Genomic DNA, 18,671 nt, shown 5'->3' on the forward strand with positions numbered 1-18,671 from the left:
ATCAGCAGCTAAGGGGATTAACTTGTTGAACACTAAGTTATGGTTTACAGCTAGGAGTACTAGTGGACTAGTTGTATAGATAATTGGAAGCTTTAACCTTTTTAAACATCATTATATAATTATTATTTATATTTAAAGCTGATAGAATTATACGCATTTTGCTTTTAATACTGGTCTTGCGGTCAAATGTGTTCAGTTTTACCTTAAAAAAAAAAAAAAAAAAAAACCTTTTGCGAAGGACTTAGTTTCCCAAATTTAACCATTTGAATGTAGAAATTGAATTTTTTGTCACTTTTATAATCACTTTGAAACAAACACAATGGATATTTGCTGCATTGATCTGAAACAAGCAGCCACTGTAACATTCAAAAGTGCACTGCGTGGCCAATATTGAGCAAAGCGGGATCCAAACAAGCGCACAAACGCGCGCAGACACTCGCACAATAACCGTGCAAACCAGCAACACTCGAGTAATCTGGCTGGTGTGTTGCAGGGCCACACTGCTAGGCAACCAGCTGACCTAAATAACATTCATTACGTCACCACTGGTGACAGTTGTAGAAGCCACAGTGTGACTGCTGTGACCTCTACTGTAATGTCACTGTCAGGACGTCGGTGGGAGGGACGGCACAGTAAAAAAAAAAAAAAAAAAAAAGCAGACGGCATGCATTCGAGGTACATGCAGTGGGCTTCACTGAAGCGGGAAAGAGAGAGGAGTGTGTGTGTGTGAGTGTGAGTGCGTGTGTGTGTGCGCGTCTGCCTGTGTTGTTGATCTGGGGGGAACCAGCAAGCTGGTAGGCTGGTTACAGCGGGGCTGTGGGATTAAGTAAGCTTGTCTGGCTGTGGGTGGTGGCGAGAGGAAGGGGAGGGAGTGTTATTGTGAAAGACCACGGGTGACGGGCGAAGGGGACGAAAGATGAAGGGACAGGGGTGAGCTAAAGGGCTCGGGTCAGAGTTTGGGCACGAGCAGCGGTACAGCTGTGAGGGACCCCCGAAAAACCCCGCCGGGTGAGCGGTGAGAAGAAGAGCTCAAAGCGAGGGGGCGACGGAGTGGTCGTAGCAGCACGGTGGGAAAAGGAGTTCGCGGCTGAAGGGCAACACTCGACACTCCTAGAAGCTCTTGCCAACCTCAGACGCATAACAGATGCAGCCCTCAAAGATGGATTATTAGACATGAACGTGGATCATCCCGCGACATGCCGCTCGGCTTCTGACCTTTCCACCCGTTCCCGTTGCCCCTCCCCCCACCCTCAAAAGGGCTCGCCGTACCAGCGGACAGCCAAGTGGGTTGGTGGGCGTGTGCATACACAGAGTAGGTGTGGGAAGCAAGGCAAAATTAATCCATGGCCAGTTGGCACTGAATTTAGGTATTGCAAGTTTTAGATATTTGAATTTAGGCATCGCAAAAGATCCAAATCATACGGTACGAAGAGCCAATACTGCGCCTTACTTTCTTAGCCAGTTTTGGTAAACCAGTAAAGCATACCAAAGTAGTGGGTCTTGCTTATGTGCTTAAAGAGTGTCAATGCTGGGGGGGAATAGCTCCTTGAGCAAGTGCACAGTGGGGTTGACTAGAGCCTAGTCTGGTTTCCCACAGACCATCCCAGTCTGTGATTAGCTGGATTAAGTGACAGCTGCCTAAAATGGTTGGAACAAGATAGATGGATGGGCAGGGGGATAAAGGGGAGGAGTGTGTGTGTGTGTGTGTGTGTGTGCGTGCGTGTGTGTGTGTGTGTGTGTGTGTGTGTGTGTGTGGCGGGGGAACTACTGAACAAAGACCCTTGTCCCAACACCATAACTCACCCCCATTCCAATCAAAACCATTGTCCACGGAGAGACGCAGTCAGCACGAGGACAATTAGTGTCAGCATGTGTGCAAACCAAGCGAAGCAGATACATTTGCAAAGTCAAAAAATAAGGCGCCTGCGGTCCTTGGCAAGGACATCATCTCCGCCAATCGGCAAACTATTATACCATAGAAGAGTAAACCAAATTTACAGATGACTTTATCTGACATTTATGTTCACTTGCAACTACACCGCGAGTGCATTTGACGGCTCGGAATACTTTTGTCTGCGAGCATGAAGACTCCTCTGTCTGTCCAATCTCCAAAACGCTACGCAGCCCTTCCCCTAATGGATTAGAGGATTTACTCAGAGAAATCCTAGTTTTCAAGTCAAGAAGGGGGGCACTGAGAATTGGATGTTTATGTGTCATGCACTTAGTAAATAAGTCCTTGTACAAATGATACAGCGCTGAAGTGCCGTCTCTGCATTGCACGGCTCAAAATGCTCCAAAAACCTCTTTTTTTTTTTGTGGATTTAGGATAAATCTTGGAGGCTACATTTTGGTGCAGAATGCATAACTGCTGTCTGGAAAGAGTCTAAGGTATAGTTTCCCACGCCACATGCTGGGTGAATGGATAAGTAGAAGGTGGCCATTGAAATGAAGAAGCGAAAGAACAGAGAGAGGTGGCAGTGGGAAGTGGAAGCTGGGGCAGGTTAGGGTCACTAAGCATGGGATCTACACGCTTCCATTTCAAAGGAGGGGTCAGGCCCATTGCATGTGGGTCGGTCCGTGTATTTGCATTCGAAGAATACTAAGAATGTGAGATCCAGCAATGGTGCGTAATCCCATGCAAGACCCTAGTCTGCCAGCAATCCAGTGTCAATGGTGGGGTGTGTGTCGTGATGTGTCCATTCTTGATGGGATGTTTGATTGACTCATTACTGCCTCTTTGGGAAAAGTGCTGAGGGTGTATTTGGAATTATTCAAAGTGTTTTTTTTTGGGAGGGGTTTTCTTCGCTTTTTGCAGCCATCATGAAATAAAATCAGTCACAGCTGTGTGATCCTTGAAATATGCGCCTCTTTCACTTCTCATGTCATCAAGAGGGTGACCAAAATGCCCACTTCTCATTTTCTGACAAGTTGCCCCGCTCGTGGTTCCACTTACGTCTCCTGATTTATTGCCTTCTGGTGGGACATGAGGTCATCATGATTCATCCCCGTGGCCTGTAATCGCTGCATGTAATCTTTATTAATCTGTGATGTCAATCCCAGCTTTTGGTTTTTAGTAGGGTTTGAGTTTACACTCTTTGAGCAAGGGCGATGCTGAGCCGGAATGGATGCAAAGCAGGGATGGATATCGAAGGCATTTTCTATATTCTTCAGAAATCAATCATTGGATCAATCTTCAAAGTTTGAATGAAGAGCAGAGTCACAAGAAGTCTCAACAATTTCCATTTAAGTTCACCGTCAGCACACTGAGACTAAGAACTGAAGTAAGTCCCTCCTCAAAAGCGCTGTCTGAGAAATATTTTGCAAGGGGTTTGTTCAGAGCTTGCGAAGGTCCAAGCTGTTAATTACCTTCTCCTCACATCTTCTGCTTGAAAAGTTGGTTGCAATGTAAAAATATTGATCTCTCAGATGTACACTTTCTGCAGTTGTTAAGCTAGTTCTGGAGTGAAGGACAACACGTTTCTCATTTTCTAAAAAATAAAATAAAATAATCATGAGATTAATCAATTGCAAACGTAATCAATGGCTGCAGCTCCACTTTTCAGTGTAGTCAACTGTACATGAATTGAACTCTCAATGGGACCTGTCGGCTGCAGACCCATGCACATGAAACAGTTGTGACCCACGTCAGCATAGAACCTACATGTTCACCCCTCGATAGTAGAACTTGACCAGACCCTGATAAGGCTCCTAGACAGCGTGCAAGGAAAGGACCATTACCCATTTAGTCTACTGACAGACACCTCGCTGAGAACCTTGATATCCTCAAAGCAGGAGAGATCATGGAACAGATATGCTTTAATCCAGTCTGATGATTTTTTTTTTTTTTCCAACAATGTGTTATATTGCAACTTAATACTTCTGCAAGAGCTTTTGGAAACAAGATGAAACAAATCCAGATATTTGAAAAAAAAAAAAATGCAATTTCAAATGTTTTCTGAGCTGTGTTACAAGCATCAGGGCGAAGCCGACAACAACTATTGGATTCACAATCTATTTATGCTGGTTTATCAGAACAGTACCTCATTTACATCAGCTGTCGACACAAAATGTCAAACCGCCAAAATAATGAGCAAAAAGACACAAGACAACTAGCATGGAAAATTGCGACTCTGATGTTTATTTCAAATTTAAAAAAAACCCAGGTGACGGGACACGCGATCAAAGTAGTGAAAAACAGTTCGCTAATGCAGTGCAGTGGTGTAGAGGAGGAAGGCAGTAGCCTGTCCCAGCAGTCATTTCACCAAAGCAGGCCAAGAGGTGTCCCACTGAAAGGCAAGACATTTGGCGGGCTTGTGCTGGGCAAGCTGCGTTGCACACAAACACACACACACACACACACGGCCCATTGAGCATAGGGCTACTATGCCAACAGGGTCATTACCCATGCGCTTCCAACACAACAAACCCCTCCCCTACTGGCACCGTTCAGCAGCATGTTGCAGGCTGACGTGAAGCGAGCAAAACACATGCACGTCTGAATGGAGACGAGGGCGGATCGTAGCCAGCGACTGATTGGACGGACACCTCATTGGAGAGCGGGACGCAAGGCCGCATTGCTTTGCCTTCAATGAGGGTCGGACTAGTCTTTCAGTTGGGCTTCTCAAAATTTGCTTTGTGAGATTTTGTCCCACAAGTGCGGAATGCAACGCCATAATTCAAAGATTCATTAGCACCACTGTTCAAATACTCTGCATTGAACACTCAACATGGACAATTAACAAAGGAACAAAGGTCAAAGAAGACATATTTGGTAGTTGGGGGAGAAAAAAAAATGTGGCTAGCATTTAAGGTGCATTTATTATAGATATCAGTTTGCTAAGGTCCTGGGGTCAGCCAAACCTCCCGAGGCCATTGACACGGTTCAGACACATTAACAGGCTAATTCCTGATCCAAAGCAACAGGGTGCCTCGACTGGAGTGCACTACAGCTCTGCCTTCAGCCAAGCGCCATTACCATTTCAAACGGGTTCCACTGCGCGGCGACAACTTAACTGCCCGTGTAATGACGCACTTTAATTAGCCCCACAAGGAGCCCCGAGCACCTGCACCACATTCATTTTAACAAGAAGAAAAGGGGAGTGCGGGGCACACTGAACACAATCAAAACCTGCAGAACTTAGACTTTTTGGGTGCGACGTAGAAAAGTTTGTCGACAGCATTAAACAGCACCCGAGGACCAACCGGCTAATTGGTCTGATGATTATTTGCCATACTGCTACCGCTGAGACTAGAGCCATACGCTACCTAAGCCCAATTAAAATAAATTAAAAAATAAATTCAGTTTAAAAAAAAAAAAAAAAAAATCTGTTTTCAGGTAGATTTATGTTTTACAGTTAAAAAAAAATGCTTTGTGTTCAGTGAAGTTCAGCACTTTTTTTTCCAATTAACCACCAGCACCCGAAACAAAGGAACAAGGCAATGTAGCCACGCATGATGCTTTGAGCGCAAGCAATGGAAGTCAAAACGCAAGAGCACGACCAAGTTGAAATTAAATAAAACACACAGGTCATGATTCATGTGACTGACGCCAACAAGCAAACAACAATGACTGTTGCCAACCGTAAAGACGCTTACGAGAAACACTTGTACAATCTTGAGCCTTGCTATTGTACAACAGTGGTTTATCCGTATGCTGAACCTGCTGCAGGTGCAAAACACATGTGAGAGGCTTGCCGTGAGACACTGACCTCAACAGGAGGTATCAGTATACACTGTGACCAAAGATTGCATTGCAACCTACTTGCCTCGGAGAGCCAGGTTTCGGAAACCAGGCACAGACACGATGGACATGATTGGAGATCATCTTGCCGTTACGTCATGGCGCTGGAAACTGGGCTTCAGCACTTTAAGGGATCACTTTTTTTCATTTTTAGTGAGCTAACTCACAACTCACAAAGTCTATGGAGGCAGCTGCAGGGGCCTGCTTTGTGAAAAAACAACACAAAAAGACAGTGTGGCCGTGCTGCAAGCTGGCAAAATCCAACCACGTCTTATTTGTGCATTCAAAAAACTCTGCAGTGCCACAAGAGCGGAACGCAGCCAGTCGGGACGATGATTCTGATTCCACAAGGAGAGGCAAGTGCCAGAGGAGTCCCTGGAGCGTCACTTCACTGGGCACTGAAGATAATACTCTATTCCACTCGACTTGTGACAGAAGACTTGTCAAGTCATGTAGAGCCAATCAGGGAAGTCAGAACCAGGAAACCACGTAGGGAAGCCGAAAACATATTTAAAATTAAAACAATTATATGGATATATATTTTTTTTTTGTATAAGAATTGGCAATTCAGCAGAATATGAATAAGTAAACAAAAGTGGGCAGATTAAAGTCGCATGGTGGAGGCATTAGATGCTCACAGCCAGGACAGCCGCTCAACTTCTCAACAGAGTTTGCAGCGGCTGCTTTGTCAGGTAACTGGGTAAGGAGGACAGGGCCGGGGGGAGGTCGCGCATCTATACTCAGGCAGAAAAGTCTAGAACGAGGAAAAAGGAAGACGAGTTGTCCATGCACCAGGAAAGTTAAAATCACGGAGTGAGAAAATAAAATGAACACCAACACGACCAAGGGGGAAGAATTAAAGCAGATCCAATCATTGAAGACTGAACTCCAGGCTGCAGTGCACGTCTGACAAGCTGATGGCAGACGACCAGGAAAAAAAAATGCATACGATATGAGTTATGCAGGACGCAGAGGGAGCAAAGACATGGGTTTCCTCGACTGTGAAAAGTGAGTGGGCACTTTAAACAGGCCGGATGCTGTCGGCAGCACTTCTGCACGCTGCAAATCCAAGCCCGAATGCCAAGACGACAGCGCCGAGCCAAATCCAACATCAGATGAAACATCATTATATTGGATAATGACACTTGGCTGACCTCTCTCAGAAGTGTAAACTCAAGTGACACCCAGAGCAGCCAGTGATGGTGAGAAAATCCATTCCTCCGGGGAATACACAATAATAAAAAAAAAAAAAGACTATTAGGTTCGAAATAAATGCTCATCTGCAGGTTGGTTTAAGACACGATGTTCTCACACTTTCCACTTTGTGCAAAATGCACTTTACCCACGTGGGTAAACCCAACCTACCCAACCTTTCTATAGAAAAGTAAAAGCATTTTTCTATCGCTTGCCCCACTTAAGAGTGTTTGCTGAAGAATGCAGTTCCAGGAATCATACCCTTAGTGACTAATACCTCCCTGATGCCTCCTCCAGGTTAGTGGCCACACCCAAGGCCAGGTGTTCATCCCACCTTCAGAGTCCACCTCACATGTGCGGAAGGCACAACAAAAGCATTTAGCATATGTACACACACACACACACAGATACATACACGCATACATGCATGCACACATACATACACACGAAAGTTGGAACACCAAGTCGAGATATTTAGCGTATTTCCGATAAAACTTTTAATGCACATTTGGGAAACGAGCACAATTCTTGTACTGCTTTTAACTCGTGGTAAAGTTTCACGCTGGATTTGAGTCAGGGCTAACACGCAATACGCTTTGTGGAAACAGGTTTGTCGGACAAACTTGAATGAACTCGGAGCTCACATGACCGGGTCCCGGATGTTTCCATAACGAGCGGGGTAAACACAGTTGCTAGCAATAATGGGTCGAAAAGTTTCAAAAGTTGGATCTAAATTAGCCATTTTGGAAATGCACAGATAATAGACCTTTTGGCCAGATGTCAAACCTCTACCGAGCATAAAATATATCAAATATCTTAAAATGTAGATACAGAACTGATTATCAACCCTGGCATCATCTATGTTGTAGAATGAATAAATAAATAAAAACATGGGAGGGAAAACGGCAGTCTTGAAGAGTGCAGTCAGTCTCTCTTCTATCTGACTTGCTCACTGCGCATCCAGCAGCGACCCGAGCTGACTCACAGGTGAGGCTGGTGCAAGAGTCTCTCCACGCAGCAGCCCTGGGACCAGGGGAGGAGTGGGTGGTGGTGGAGGGGTTGGGACCGGAGGGGAGGGGTCGCAGCATGAAAAGGTAATTGTTTACCGGAGGCCTATGCGGCCGTCTCCTAGCAACAGCTGCTGACAAGGCTTGCATCAGGTGAGGCTGTAGTGTGTGTGTGTGTGTGTGTGTGTGTGTGTGTGTGTGTGTGTGTGTGTGTGTTGAACATCAGAATCTCACAGCAAAGCCAAAACACAACCACGGGGGACTTGGAGAAACAGGCCCAGGTTCGCAGTGAACCTCTCATCAGCGACAGTGGAGACAACCTGAAATGTGACCTCCTTCAACACCAGCTCCCTTAATCAACTGTTTTGATCGAAACTGGTACGACAGAGAGGAGGTCATGACAGATTTCCCACCCAACCTGCACGGGAGCAGCAAGTCAAACCGAGTCAAATCAAAAGCCAAATGATTCTTTGCTAGAGTCCACAGTCGCAGATTCACTTCAGAGTAGACAGAACCCCAACCTTCTTGCAATTCGTTCTTGGCTGGGATCCCAAAGAATAGTATTGGGTGTAATGGGGGGGCGGGGGGGGGGCGAGGATACGTGGTGCAACCCTATATCGACTGAGCCATTTATAAAATGAAATGGAGACATTCTGGAATGAGATTCATTACTTTGGGGTTAAACTGCCAAGGGATTCCTTGTCCACTTGTCTGCACGGCAACACGAACGCGGCCAGGACCTTTAAAGCAGAGGTGCCGTCAACGCGTCGGGACGTTAAACTCAAACGCGATTCGCCTTTCAACAACGTTTCTTCGAGACGGCTTTGGCGGGGGGGGGGGGCCGCGGTAAGTCCGACCTGGAGCCCGGGTGGTTCACGGACACAGTCAAACAGGTTGGGCATGTGACGCGGGAAGGTATTCCTTAGCAGGTGTGTTAAAGGTTATATATGTGCCTTTTTGTTTCAAATGAAGTTAAATGACCAAGTCCCAAATGGTCCTTTGCCAGTCAGGTCACTCATGCAATCATATACGCTGGAGCCTGCAGCCACAGAGCTGTCTTTGACGAGCGCCGACGACCTCACGTTCATGAGACTATTTGCCAGAGTGCGTATCCACTGTTGCAGTCTGGGGCTTCGTGGATCGTCCGACGGCCATCTGAGGTCGGAGGAGATCCAGTTACGGGCAGGAGGATCGCGTCAGACGGACGTACAAGCCGGGCCGGGCCGGGGCGTGGGGGTGGGGTGGGTTGGTCAGAGAGGCAGAGAAATTTCACCGGCAATCTCATTACAGATCAAATGGAAGTAAGACGGGTCTCACTTCCTCGCTCCCTCCCTCCCTCTCTACTCCCGAGAAGCGCTTGTGCGGCACGGCAAAATGGAAACTCAATCAGGCCAAACCAGGTCTCGTCGTCGTCGTCAGCTGACCCTCGGACCATGCTGCTAATTTCATTGAGGAGCAGTGGCGTCCGCGTCCCGCCGACACCGATCCATTAACTTTAACCTAACTAAGAGTGTACTTTTTTGGGGGCAAAAATAAAGCTGTTGCTTCTTTGGCATCGGCCCCGTTTCCCGCGCCTCGGTCCCACACACGCTGATCTATCCTAGCCAGTGGAGCCGTTTCCGTTCTGAAACGTCGGCCATCGCCGTTTGAACGAAAGCAGGAAGCGGCGCTCACCAACAGAGCCGAGGTTTTCTCATGACTGGGTGGCATTTAAAGCATTAAAAGCGGAACAAGTAGCAGCGCCGCAGGGCATTTGCACTTTCTTCTCGACTGGGTTAGGAAAGAAAGGAGGAACACCCATGATTTTTATCTTGCGCGTAAAATAGTTACCCCTTTGCTTTGGCTCATGCCACACTCTAGACTACGTTCCTGCAAAGCGAGGAGGCAAGTCAACACAGACAAACACAACATGAGCGACTCAGTTGTCTTAGGCACCATTACGAACATGCAGAATGGCTACGAAACCAATGCAGCTCGACTGTCCCGCTGGCTTGACTTCCCTCCACATCGAGGTAAAGACATCGTATAGCATTGAGAAACATGTCTTCAGCCATTGCAGTCGGCGACAATTCCACGCATCAAAGACTTGGAAAAACTACAAAAAAACAGAAACCCAACGTGGAGCTTTAGCCTCAGATCCTGCTACAGACACCGAGAGGCCCAGCAGCAGCCTTCCACAGGGTCAAACAGCTGCTGAAGCTACCGAGGCTTGCGGCGACACAGCGGGAAAGACGTCGAGAAAATACGAGAACAGAGATACGGGAGAAGCAGGGTGTGTTTTTTGGGGGTTTTTTTTCACTGTGAATTGCAAACGTGCAGGGGAACACCGAGCGTCGGCCGGAGCCCAAAGAAGGTGGGAGACACATCAACAGCACTGCCATCCTCGCTTTTTGGCAGGCAGGCAAATGCAAGCCAGGGCTGGACAATCGCTGGAACGCTTCCAAAAGGACGGATAAGCATCGCGCAATCTGAGCACGGAAAAAAAAAAAAAAAGAAAAGAAAAATCAGCCATTAGCTACTGTATCACACTGGTGTGATAAGTGTGCCAGGAGGAGAGGAGGCTGCGGTGGCAGCACCGTCTCAGACTCGTCACAGAAGGAGAAGCCTTTCCCAGAAACGCAGCGTGAGTTTTTTTTCTTTTTTTTCTTTTTTTAAACTATCAAAGCTTGACAGCGATGCACACGACCGCGAGATGATGAATACGGAGCTCTGAGGACATTTTGAAGAAGGCACCTTAAAGAAACCGAGAGCTGAAAAAAGTCAGTCAGGTAGTTTCTGAGCGTTTAAAGGTCCAGTGTGTAAAAGAAATTTGGCTTGATATGATATGATTGATATGATTTTTATATTTGTGTTAAAAGCTTAACGGGCTGCCGTCTGGTTTTCCTACCCTCAGAACATTTCTCATATATACATATGTATACTGTATATATAGGAATATACACAGAGAAAGTCTCTCGCTTCCAGTTAGCTGCCATCTTGAAGGCGCCCTCATTACGAAACGTGCGGTCAGGTGGTGCTTCCTTAACTACCGGGCTTCCTTAAAAATTATACATACTGGGTTACTGGTATAAAAATGAAGCGTCTCTTAGTTCCGACACTGCTGCCGACTTCCTGCTCGTACAAGGAGCCACTGATCCCTCGGGAGTCAGAAAAAATTAGCCATCATTTCAATCTAAAAAAAAAAAAAGGAGGCTATTCTCTGAGCGCTCCGCCCCGAGACGCTGCGTTCAAGACGCCACATTATTTATTTTTTTTCTCCTTCCAAGGGACAAGGCGGCCGGCCAAGATGACACAGCCGACGACGGCACACTGCGCATCTTTGTTTCCCACAGGGGAGGAAGAGAGACGAGGCCGCGCCGCGACTGACCCGCGCTGGGCTCCACCGTGACATCTGGCGCAGGAATAGCGCGGCCCTATCAGCCCCGCCGCCACTTAGCGAGCAGGGGGGGGCGGCGCAACCAGAATAGCCCTCTTCAACCTACTGCCTGGAGGTGTCGGCCCACCAGGGTGAAGAGTGGGCCGTCTTGAGAGTGTGGAAGTGAAGGCGAGCACGCTCGACGCGAGGGGGACGATGTGGACGGGCCGAGCAAAATAAAAACTTCCCTCCTTTAGCGTAAAAATATGAGCTAAAGGCTACGTATGAAAGCAAGAGAACAGCGTGAACCTGTCCATTCGACACATTTTCTACACCCGTGCTTTCGTGAATGGATTTTGCCCGAGTCATACACAGACTTGTCTTATTTTACGGTTGGACTAAAAAGAACAGATAAAAGGTAAAAAGGTACGGCTAAGTTAGCCAACTGACAAAAACACCAGATATCTAGCATTTCCGACTTTCCTTCTGTCGCTCCACCCGAGCTCCTCAAGATGCAACATTACAACTGTTGGCACAGCACCGTACTGATCAGCGCACTAAAATGAGCCTCATTTCCAGGAACACGCCACTGCATGACTCGAACCCTATAAATCTGTTTGTGTTAGTAATTTTATGAGGGGACTACGGGTGAAATTTAGCATCCTTGCTACTTACGGCATCTTGTCTACATCTTGTCTGTACTGTCTGTACTGGGCATTAATGCTCACTGTCCCGTCCAAATCAAATAGAACAAATGAAACAAAACTGCCCTGCCGGGTTCAAGGTTCTCTTTTCCTTTTTACAGCAAACGCACCTCATTCCTCGCGACTAATCCATCAGGTATGGCTCAGCACAGCCAGCCGACCTCAGCTGCCCCCAAGGGACCACCTGGCACCCACAGCGGGAGGTGTTAGAAGAAAAACAGCAGCGCGGCACGGCCTGACCTCACCCATTCACCGTCGCGGCGGTGGCGACCACTGGCCCATCCTGCCCAACATGCAGGTGCCGTTTCCTCGCGTCGCATTCAGAGTACCCCACCGCCAGCTGCTCCCGCCCACTTCCACCCGACCGGCAGGAAGGAGGAGGAGGAGGAGGTGGTGGAAGAGGAATCCTGAGAGTTTTCACTCTGCTCTCAGTCAAACGCCTCCGAGCATCTCGCTGAGTCAGCAAAAAAAAAAAAAAAAAAAGCCCCCTCAATCCCCCACCCCCATATGAGAGGCTTCCCTCCTCCCTGGAGCTGTGAGAGGGGGGGGGGTCTACATATCAAAGCGTTTCCACCCGGTCTAATTACCCCATCACGGCCTGGGCAGGTGCGAGAGCCGAGGTCCACTGGAACAAAGCCAGGCCTCGTATATGTGAACTGACTTTAAACGGCGGCCCAGATGGCACCGCCGGGCGCCGCCGCAACCGGATCCTCCAGGAGCACGCCACCGTTTAGCCGGGCTGCGTGTCCGCTTGGGGAGGGGGCGGCGAGAGGAAGGACCACCTGACCTGAGCCTTTAAGCAGCAAGTCATTGAGACATCAATGGATTTATTAGCGAGGGAGTGTATCACAACGTGATTGGACGACCGTCTGGCACTGTGTTAGAGCACAGGTGCCCCCCCCCCAACAAAAGGTAGTTCCATCTGCTTTTTAGGCTGGTTTGATGATTTTGGGGGGGGGGTTCTGTTTTTTCCAAGAGAATGAGATGAACATAGATTTAGATCATCTTGTGAGGTTGGAAAGGAAAAGAGCTTTCCGAGAGTTCCACCTTGCATCCAGCAGCGGTGCGAGTGCGGCGCGACGGGCAACGAGCGGAGCTACACGGTGGCCAGCGGCTTAGACTTCCCCCTTTACAGCATCTCAAGTGATATTTTTTCACATGTATTTCTGACTTGACGGTTGGCCCGGATTACGCTGTCGGTGGAAACGAGACAATCAAGGCAAAACTCTAACGTTGTACTAACCCTGACCCAAGGACAGAAGAAACGAGCTGGTGTAGGTTTATCAATAAGAGCAACGTTCTCCAACTCATAGGGCGACTGTATTTATGAAAATATTTCACAGATACTAACTGCTACAGTAACAATGAGTGCAAGCACACTAGGCAAACTACGGCCCGATAAGTCCGGCCTGTCAAACTTGAAGAAATTCTATTAATAGTAAGTCATAAGATAGCTGTATTTCATCCATTTGTTCAGTGTTTTAAGAGTCATTTCAATGAAGGGCTAGCTACCGTGCTACGATGTATGTTTTCTCCTGTGAGGTGGCTCACCGAGACACACTCCATCCATATTTTACAACCCATCGTGGCCCCTACCAGTCAAAAAGTTTGCCCACCAAGTCCTGTAGACATGTCGGGTATCTACTTACTTCCCCTCACCTATTATGAGTCAATACCTGAACCTGTGTGCCCCCCCCAAAAGGAAGTATTTCCAGCTCCGCCACCGGTCTTTCGTGAACGATTAAAACCGAAGCCCCGTTGCCTTGACCGGAAACCACACGCACGAAAACCGGAACCGGGACACTCACCGGCCAGGCGAACTTGAAGGGGATGACTATCTTGCCGCCCTTGGCGCCCTGGAAAGAGAGGGTATTCCCACCGAGAACTGGCGTAGTTCCGCTGCCGAAGTTGCAGTCGCCGCGGGGGGCCACCTCGGTCTGGTACTCCTTGAGGCACGCGCGGAGGTAGGTGTCGCACTCGTCGCGCGTGCAGCGGCGGTCCTGCGGGTTGCGCGGGCCGTCGCAGCACTCGCCGTCCGCCCGCTCGCCGTTTTCGTTCACCACGGAGACGAGCTGCAGCTCGAAGTAGCCGCTCGACTGGGACACCTGGCGCAGCAAAACAAACACACAAAAACAGCGGCGTCATACACAGAGAGAGAGAGAGACACAGACACACACACACGGGCGCACAACACGGGGCCTCCCTCGGTTACCGGGGGGTGAAGGAGGGAGGGGGGGGATCCTCGGGGATGCTCCAAAAATCAGGGGCGTAACCAGGCGGGGGCTAATGGGGGTCTCAATCGCGCGGGGGGGGGGGGGGGGGTCGTTAGATTTTGCGCAGATCCGGTAGGCAAAAATGATTTGTTGCGCATGAGGAGCGGAACACGTGAACACAGCTGCCCGGGCTGACACACACACACACACACACACACACACACACACACACACACACACACACACACACACACACACACACACACACAGAGAGAAAGGTGCGAATCAACCCGCCGCCGCTGCAGGCAGTTGATGCAATGCAACTTCCAACTACTTCGTTTAGGCCTCAGGGAAATTAATTATTTGAAGAAGAAAAAATAAGAAATAGGCGACACAAACAGTCGTAGATGTGAGCCGCCACCACCTCAACCCAACCACCACCCTTCCCGAATAACGACTAGAAACCCCCTCCCGGATTCGATTCATTCAAATCGGGCAACGCCGTTCATTAATCAATCAATGTGATGCAACCGAGGCTAAAAAAAAATGCACTACACAATGTTGCGCGTCCGCCAACTTTTGACGCGGCTCAATTGGGGAAAAGAGGGTGAAGAGGAGGAGGAGGGGTGGGGGGGGGGGGGTGAAAATTCATTTCGAGATTTCAAGAAAGAACGAAGGAAAAGAAAGAGAGAGAAGAATGGGGAGGGGGGTGAATAAAGAGCTTGCTCACCTTCGTCCATAACGTCAACAGCAGGCACACTATCGGGAAGCGAGTCCTAATCCTGGTGCGATTCCACATGCCTCCGATTAATTAGAGTGACATAGAGGGGGGGCGAAGCTCTGCGAAACGACAAACGGAGCCGCGGAGCCGGCGACTAGTTCCTCCTCTCCAGACATGCAAAACGTAAAAAATATATATATATATATATATAATAATAAAAAAAAAGGGGGGGGGGGGTATGTATAAAAAAAAAATAAGAATAAAATAATCAAAATAATTCACGTGCGTGCGCTCTCTCCCTCTCCGGCGTGTGCATCCAAGATTTCGCCGAGGCGGTTACATGCGTGCGTGCCTTGTGTGCGTGTGTGTGTGTGCGCGTTGATTGCAAGGCGCAGTGATGGGGTCCACACGCAGGGAGCCGTTCCTCCGTCAAATCCCTCCACACGGCGACTGAAGTGAGACGCTTCCCGGTAGCCACACACACACAGCCCGAGGAGCGGAGCGGAGAGGACGGCGCCTTTTGATTGGCAGCTGCGCGGACCAGTCGGAGATTGGCCTGCGGGCTGCCTTCCGAGCCAACCGGAGTGAAGGGAGGGAGGAGGGTGGAGAGCGAGGAGGGGGCGGGGGGTGGGGGGTGGGGGGCAATAGTAGAGTAAACCCCGCCCCCCTCGCCCAGCCACCTCCCCCCCCCCCCCCCCCCCCTCCTCCTCTTTTCTCCTCCTTTACGCACACATCACGCCGAATCCTCCTCCTCCTCCTCCTCCTCCTCTCCCCCCCAACCACCACCACCAAAAAAATAAATAAATTAAACTTGAATCGAGCCGTCGGTGTTCGGTCTCATTACAACACGCAGACAAAAGCGGAGGGGTTTGACTTTAATTAACAGATAAACGTGACGTATCACTGTACGTCCCGCGAAGCCATCGGCGCCGTCTGGGATTTAATTACTGCGTTTACTTGCGGCGAATCTGATCGACTCTTTTTGCCTTTATTTATTGATATTATATCATCGCCGGTAAATTTTTTTTTGTTTGTTTGTTTTTTTAACGAATAAATGAGAACGTAATTTGGCATCTGAAGAGCAAGACTGATTCCGACTCGGTAATTATGATCAGACGTTGCGTTATTGCAATTCTGATTATTCTCGATGCGGTCTTTTTTGTAAGAACGTGGCTGTAATGTTGCGATTTATTTTTGTGCGCGTTCGTGTTCGTGTTGCTCAAGTGTTGGTGGCAGCAAAACAGTAAAACTAATATTAAAAAAAAAAAAAAAAAAAAAAAAAAAAAACACTCGAACGCGTGGCTGTCTGATGCCTTTCAGTCAGTTGTGAGGGGGATTCAGGAAGGAGCTCTCCAGATCCGCGCGAGACGTTGCAGCAGTTTAGAGCGCCCTCTACTGTCAGCGACCGTCAGAGCGAACCATTCTCAATTGCAGCCTAGAAATCAGCTGCGTTGTGCTACACTTGATTGTTTGTTTTGCTCTGTGCAAATAATTATTTTTGTTTTAAGATTAAATTGTATTCTTATGTTTTCTTCAAAATGTAAAAAATTGCCTCTTTTTTTTGTGAAATGTTTGGAATGCAGTGTGCTTGATTTTAAACGTCATTCGTGCTGTGATTTTAAGGAAAAGGACATTACATGAGCGCTGGCCTTAAAAGAAGCTTTGCGCAAAAGCGAGAAAACACAGCAATGCGAAGAATGGGCAGTGATTTATTACTGCAATGCATCGGTGATGTCGTAAATGTGTGACTTTGAAGACCTCAATTTCACGTCTGAGTTTTTGAAGGTCTTGTAAATTTGAAACTGAATCTTGGCCATACTTTACCACCGCACAGATTTACATGCAAGTGCCATATTATACAAAGTTTCAAATGTGTCCACTCTAAAACACATTTTATATATTTATATATATATATAGAAGGGTCTGTTGAGAATACAGAGATTTGGATGAGCTCCACCACTGCGATATAGTCGCTGCGTATGGCAGAGGTGTTGGGTGAAATCACGCTCATCAATGCAAAATGAAATGAGTCAAACGGAGCCCCGTGCTCGTTCCAAGCTCATCCATTGCAGCTTGAGAAACGGATGCATCTGCTCCGACTACGGCTGACGGACGGCTCTTTGTCGAATTGTCTCCCCCTCTTGCAAAATGTCATCACCGAGCTCCCCCCCCCCCAAAACGGACACGTGAATCAAAGCCAGCATATTATGAGTTGAGTTGAGTGTTTCACCTGACTTGTCAGGCTGCTTCTGGTAGTGTGAGGCACGAGCAGAAGATATATTGTAACTGCAGTACAATGTATATTTTTTTGTATTCTTTGCACTGGTCATAAAAGCGGCAGTCCTAAGTGTGACCGCGTTCTATCATGTGTTCGACACAAAGGCCAAATGCAACGCCGTCATGGCTTTATTAGCCGAAACTAACTGGAGTTCCACATTAATTCATGAACTAAATATTGCTGGAGTCTGACCCGGTTTTTTAAATGAAACACACCCTTCATCTTGGCAGCAGTGGGGGTCATTACTGCAGAAACTCTTCTGGCCTACATCATTTTCCTCTTCTTTCTACTTCTGGAAAACAATATTAGCCTGTTTTTTTAATGAAGATTTTTTTGGGCCTAATCATACCAAAAACTGACGAGAAATTTCAAAGAGACACCGCTGAGGGACGCGTCGGCCCAACACACACACACACACACACACACACACACACACACACACACACACACACACACACACACACACACACACACACACACACACACGAGTGCCTTAAATTAGATGGCTGAAGGTGAGGAGCCTGTGATCACAACTTTCATCCATTTTGACAGAAGCACTGTGAAATTTGGCCGCTGGCATTCTTGCCTCTTTTGAGGCTTACTTCCTACATTTATGTGAGTAACTCTCTCAAAACAATGAGGTTGGCATATAATCCGGAAAACACTGGAAAAAAAACACACAGTGTGTAGTCGTTCACCCCGGGGGGTGTGTAACAACCTAAAGGGAGGTGTTTTTTTTGTTGTTGTTTTTTATAAAACATTGTTTAGTCAAAGTGAAGAAAAAGAAATCTTGAACATTACAAATTCATTAAAAATAAATAAAAAAAATAAATAAATCTAGAGGGACAAGCTGTACTTTTACATAGCCATTGTCAGCAAACTCCAGCACCACTCTCATCAGATGGTAAACATGTAACATTGCACCCGCTTCGGTATGTAAGCACATTAGCCTGCTGATGTTAGCATTTTGTGCTAATTAAAGCGATGATAGCTCCCTCACCTGCTATAGACTAAAGGATAATTACTATTTACAAATTCAAAGCAACCTTATTAATCCCAATAGAGGCAATTAGTTTGGGGGTTGGTGCTTGATTTGTGCAACACAATAGCATTCAAACAAACAAGTAGGAAAAGGGGCCATTAGGTATTCAACGATGACAAATTTTAATATGTATGTATATATGTATATATTTATTACATGTGTTGAAATGACAATAGAGCTTCTAATATGTATGTATGTATGATATGAAATGGGCATTGTCTCAAAGCCCACTTGAAAATGTGAAAGCCTCCTGCTCATTTCACCAAAATGAAAATGTGAAAGCTCTGCAAAACAAGGCCTTTAGACCTTAAACGTCTCGCTCAAGTGTGCTTCCCCAATGAAACCACGACTAATCACATTTGTAAACATTTCCTCGAGGCCAAATGATGTTCCCAAGGAAACCTGGGTACATTTTTC

General features: G+C 47.4%; 1 protein-coding gene across 2 annotated transcripts in view; it reads right to left on the bottom strand.

Moving 5' to 3' along the window:
• The window catches only part of jag2b (jagged canonical Notch ligand 2b), a 52,732-nt gene extending 37,297 nt beyond the window's left edge, over positions 1–15,435 (bottom strand). The window contains exons 1-2 of one of the 2 annotated variants that reach the window (XM_076037519.1): positions 14,944–15,435; positions 13,809–14,105 (exon numbers count right to left, since the gene is read on the bottom strand). In XM_076037519.1, the coding sequence (XP_075893634.1) occupies positions 13,809–14,105; positions 14,944–15,012 (366 nt within the window). In that variant the 5' untranslated portion in view covers positions 15,013–15,435. The remainder of the gene's footprint in view (positions 1–13,808; positions 14,106–14,943) is intronic. The other variant, XM_076037520.1, reaches the window with a different exon arrangement.
• Positions 15,436–18,671: the final 3,236 nt, after the last annotated feature.

The sequence above is a fragment of the Nelusetta ayraudi genome, unplaced genomic scaffold, assembly GCF_046127955.1.
Source record: "Nelusetta ayraudi isolate G7.1 ecotype Tasmania unplaced genomic scaffold, CSIRO-AGI_Nayr_v1 ptg000052l, whole genome shotgun sequence".
Classification (NCBI taxonomy): Eukaryota; Metazoa; Chordata; class Actinopteri; order Tetraodontiformes; family Monacanthidae; genus Nelusetta; species Nelusetta ayraudi.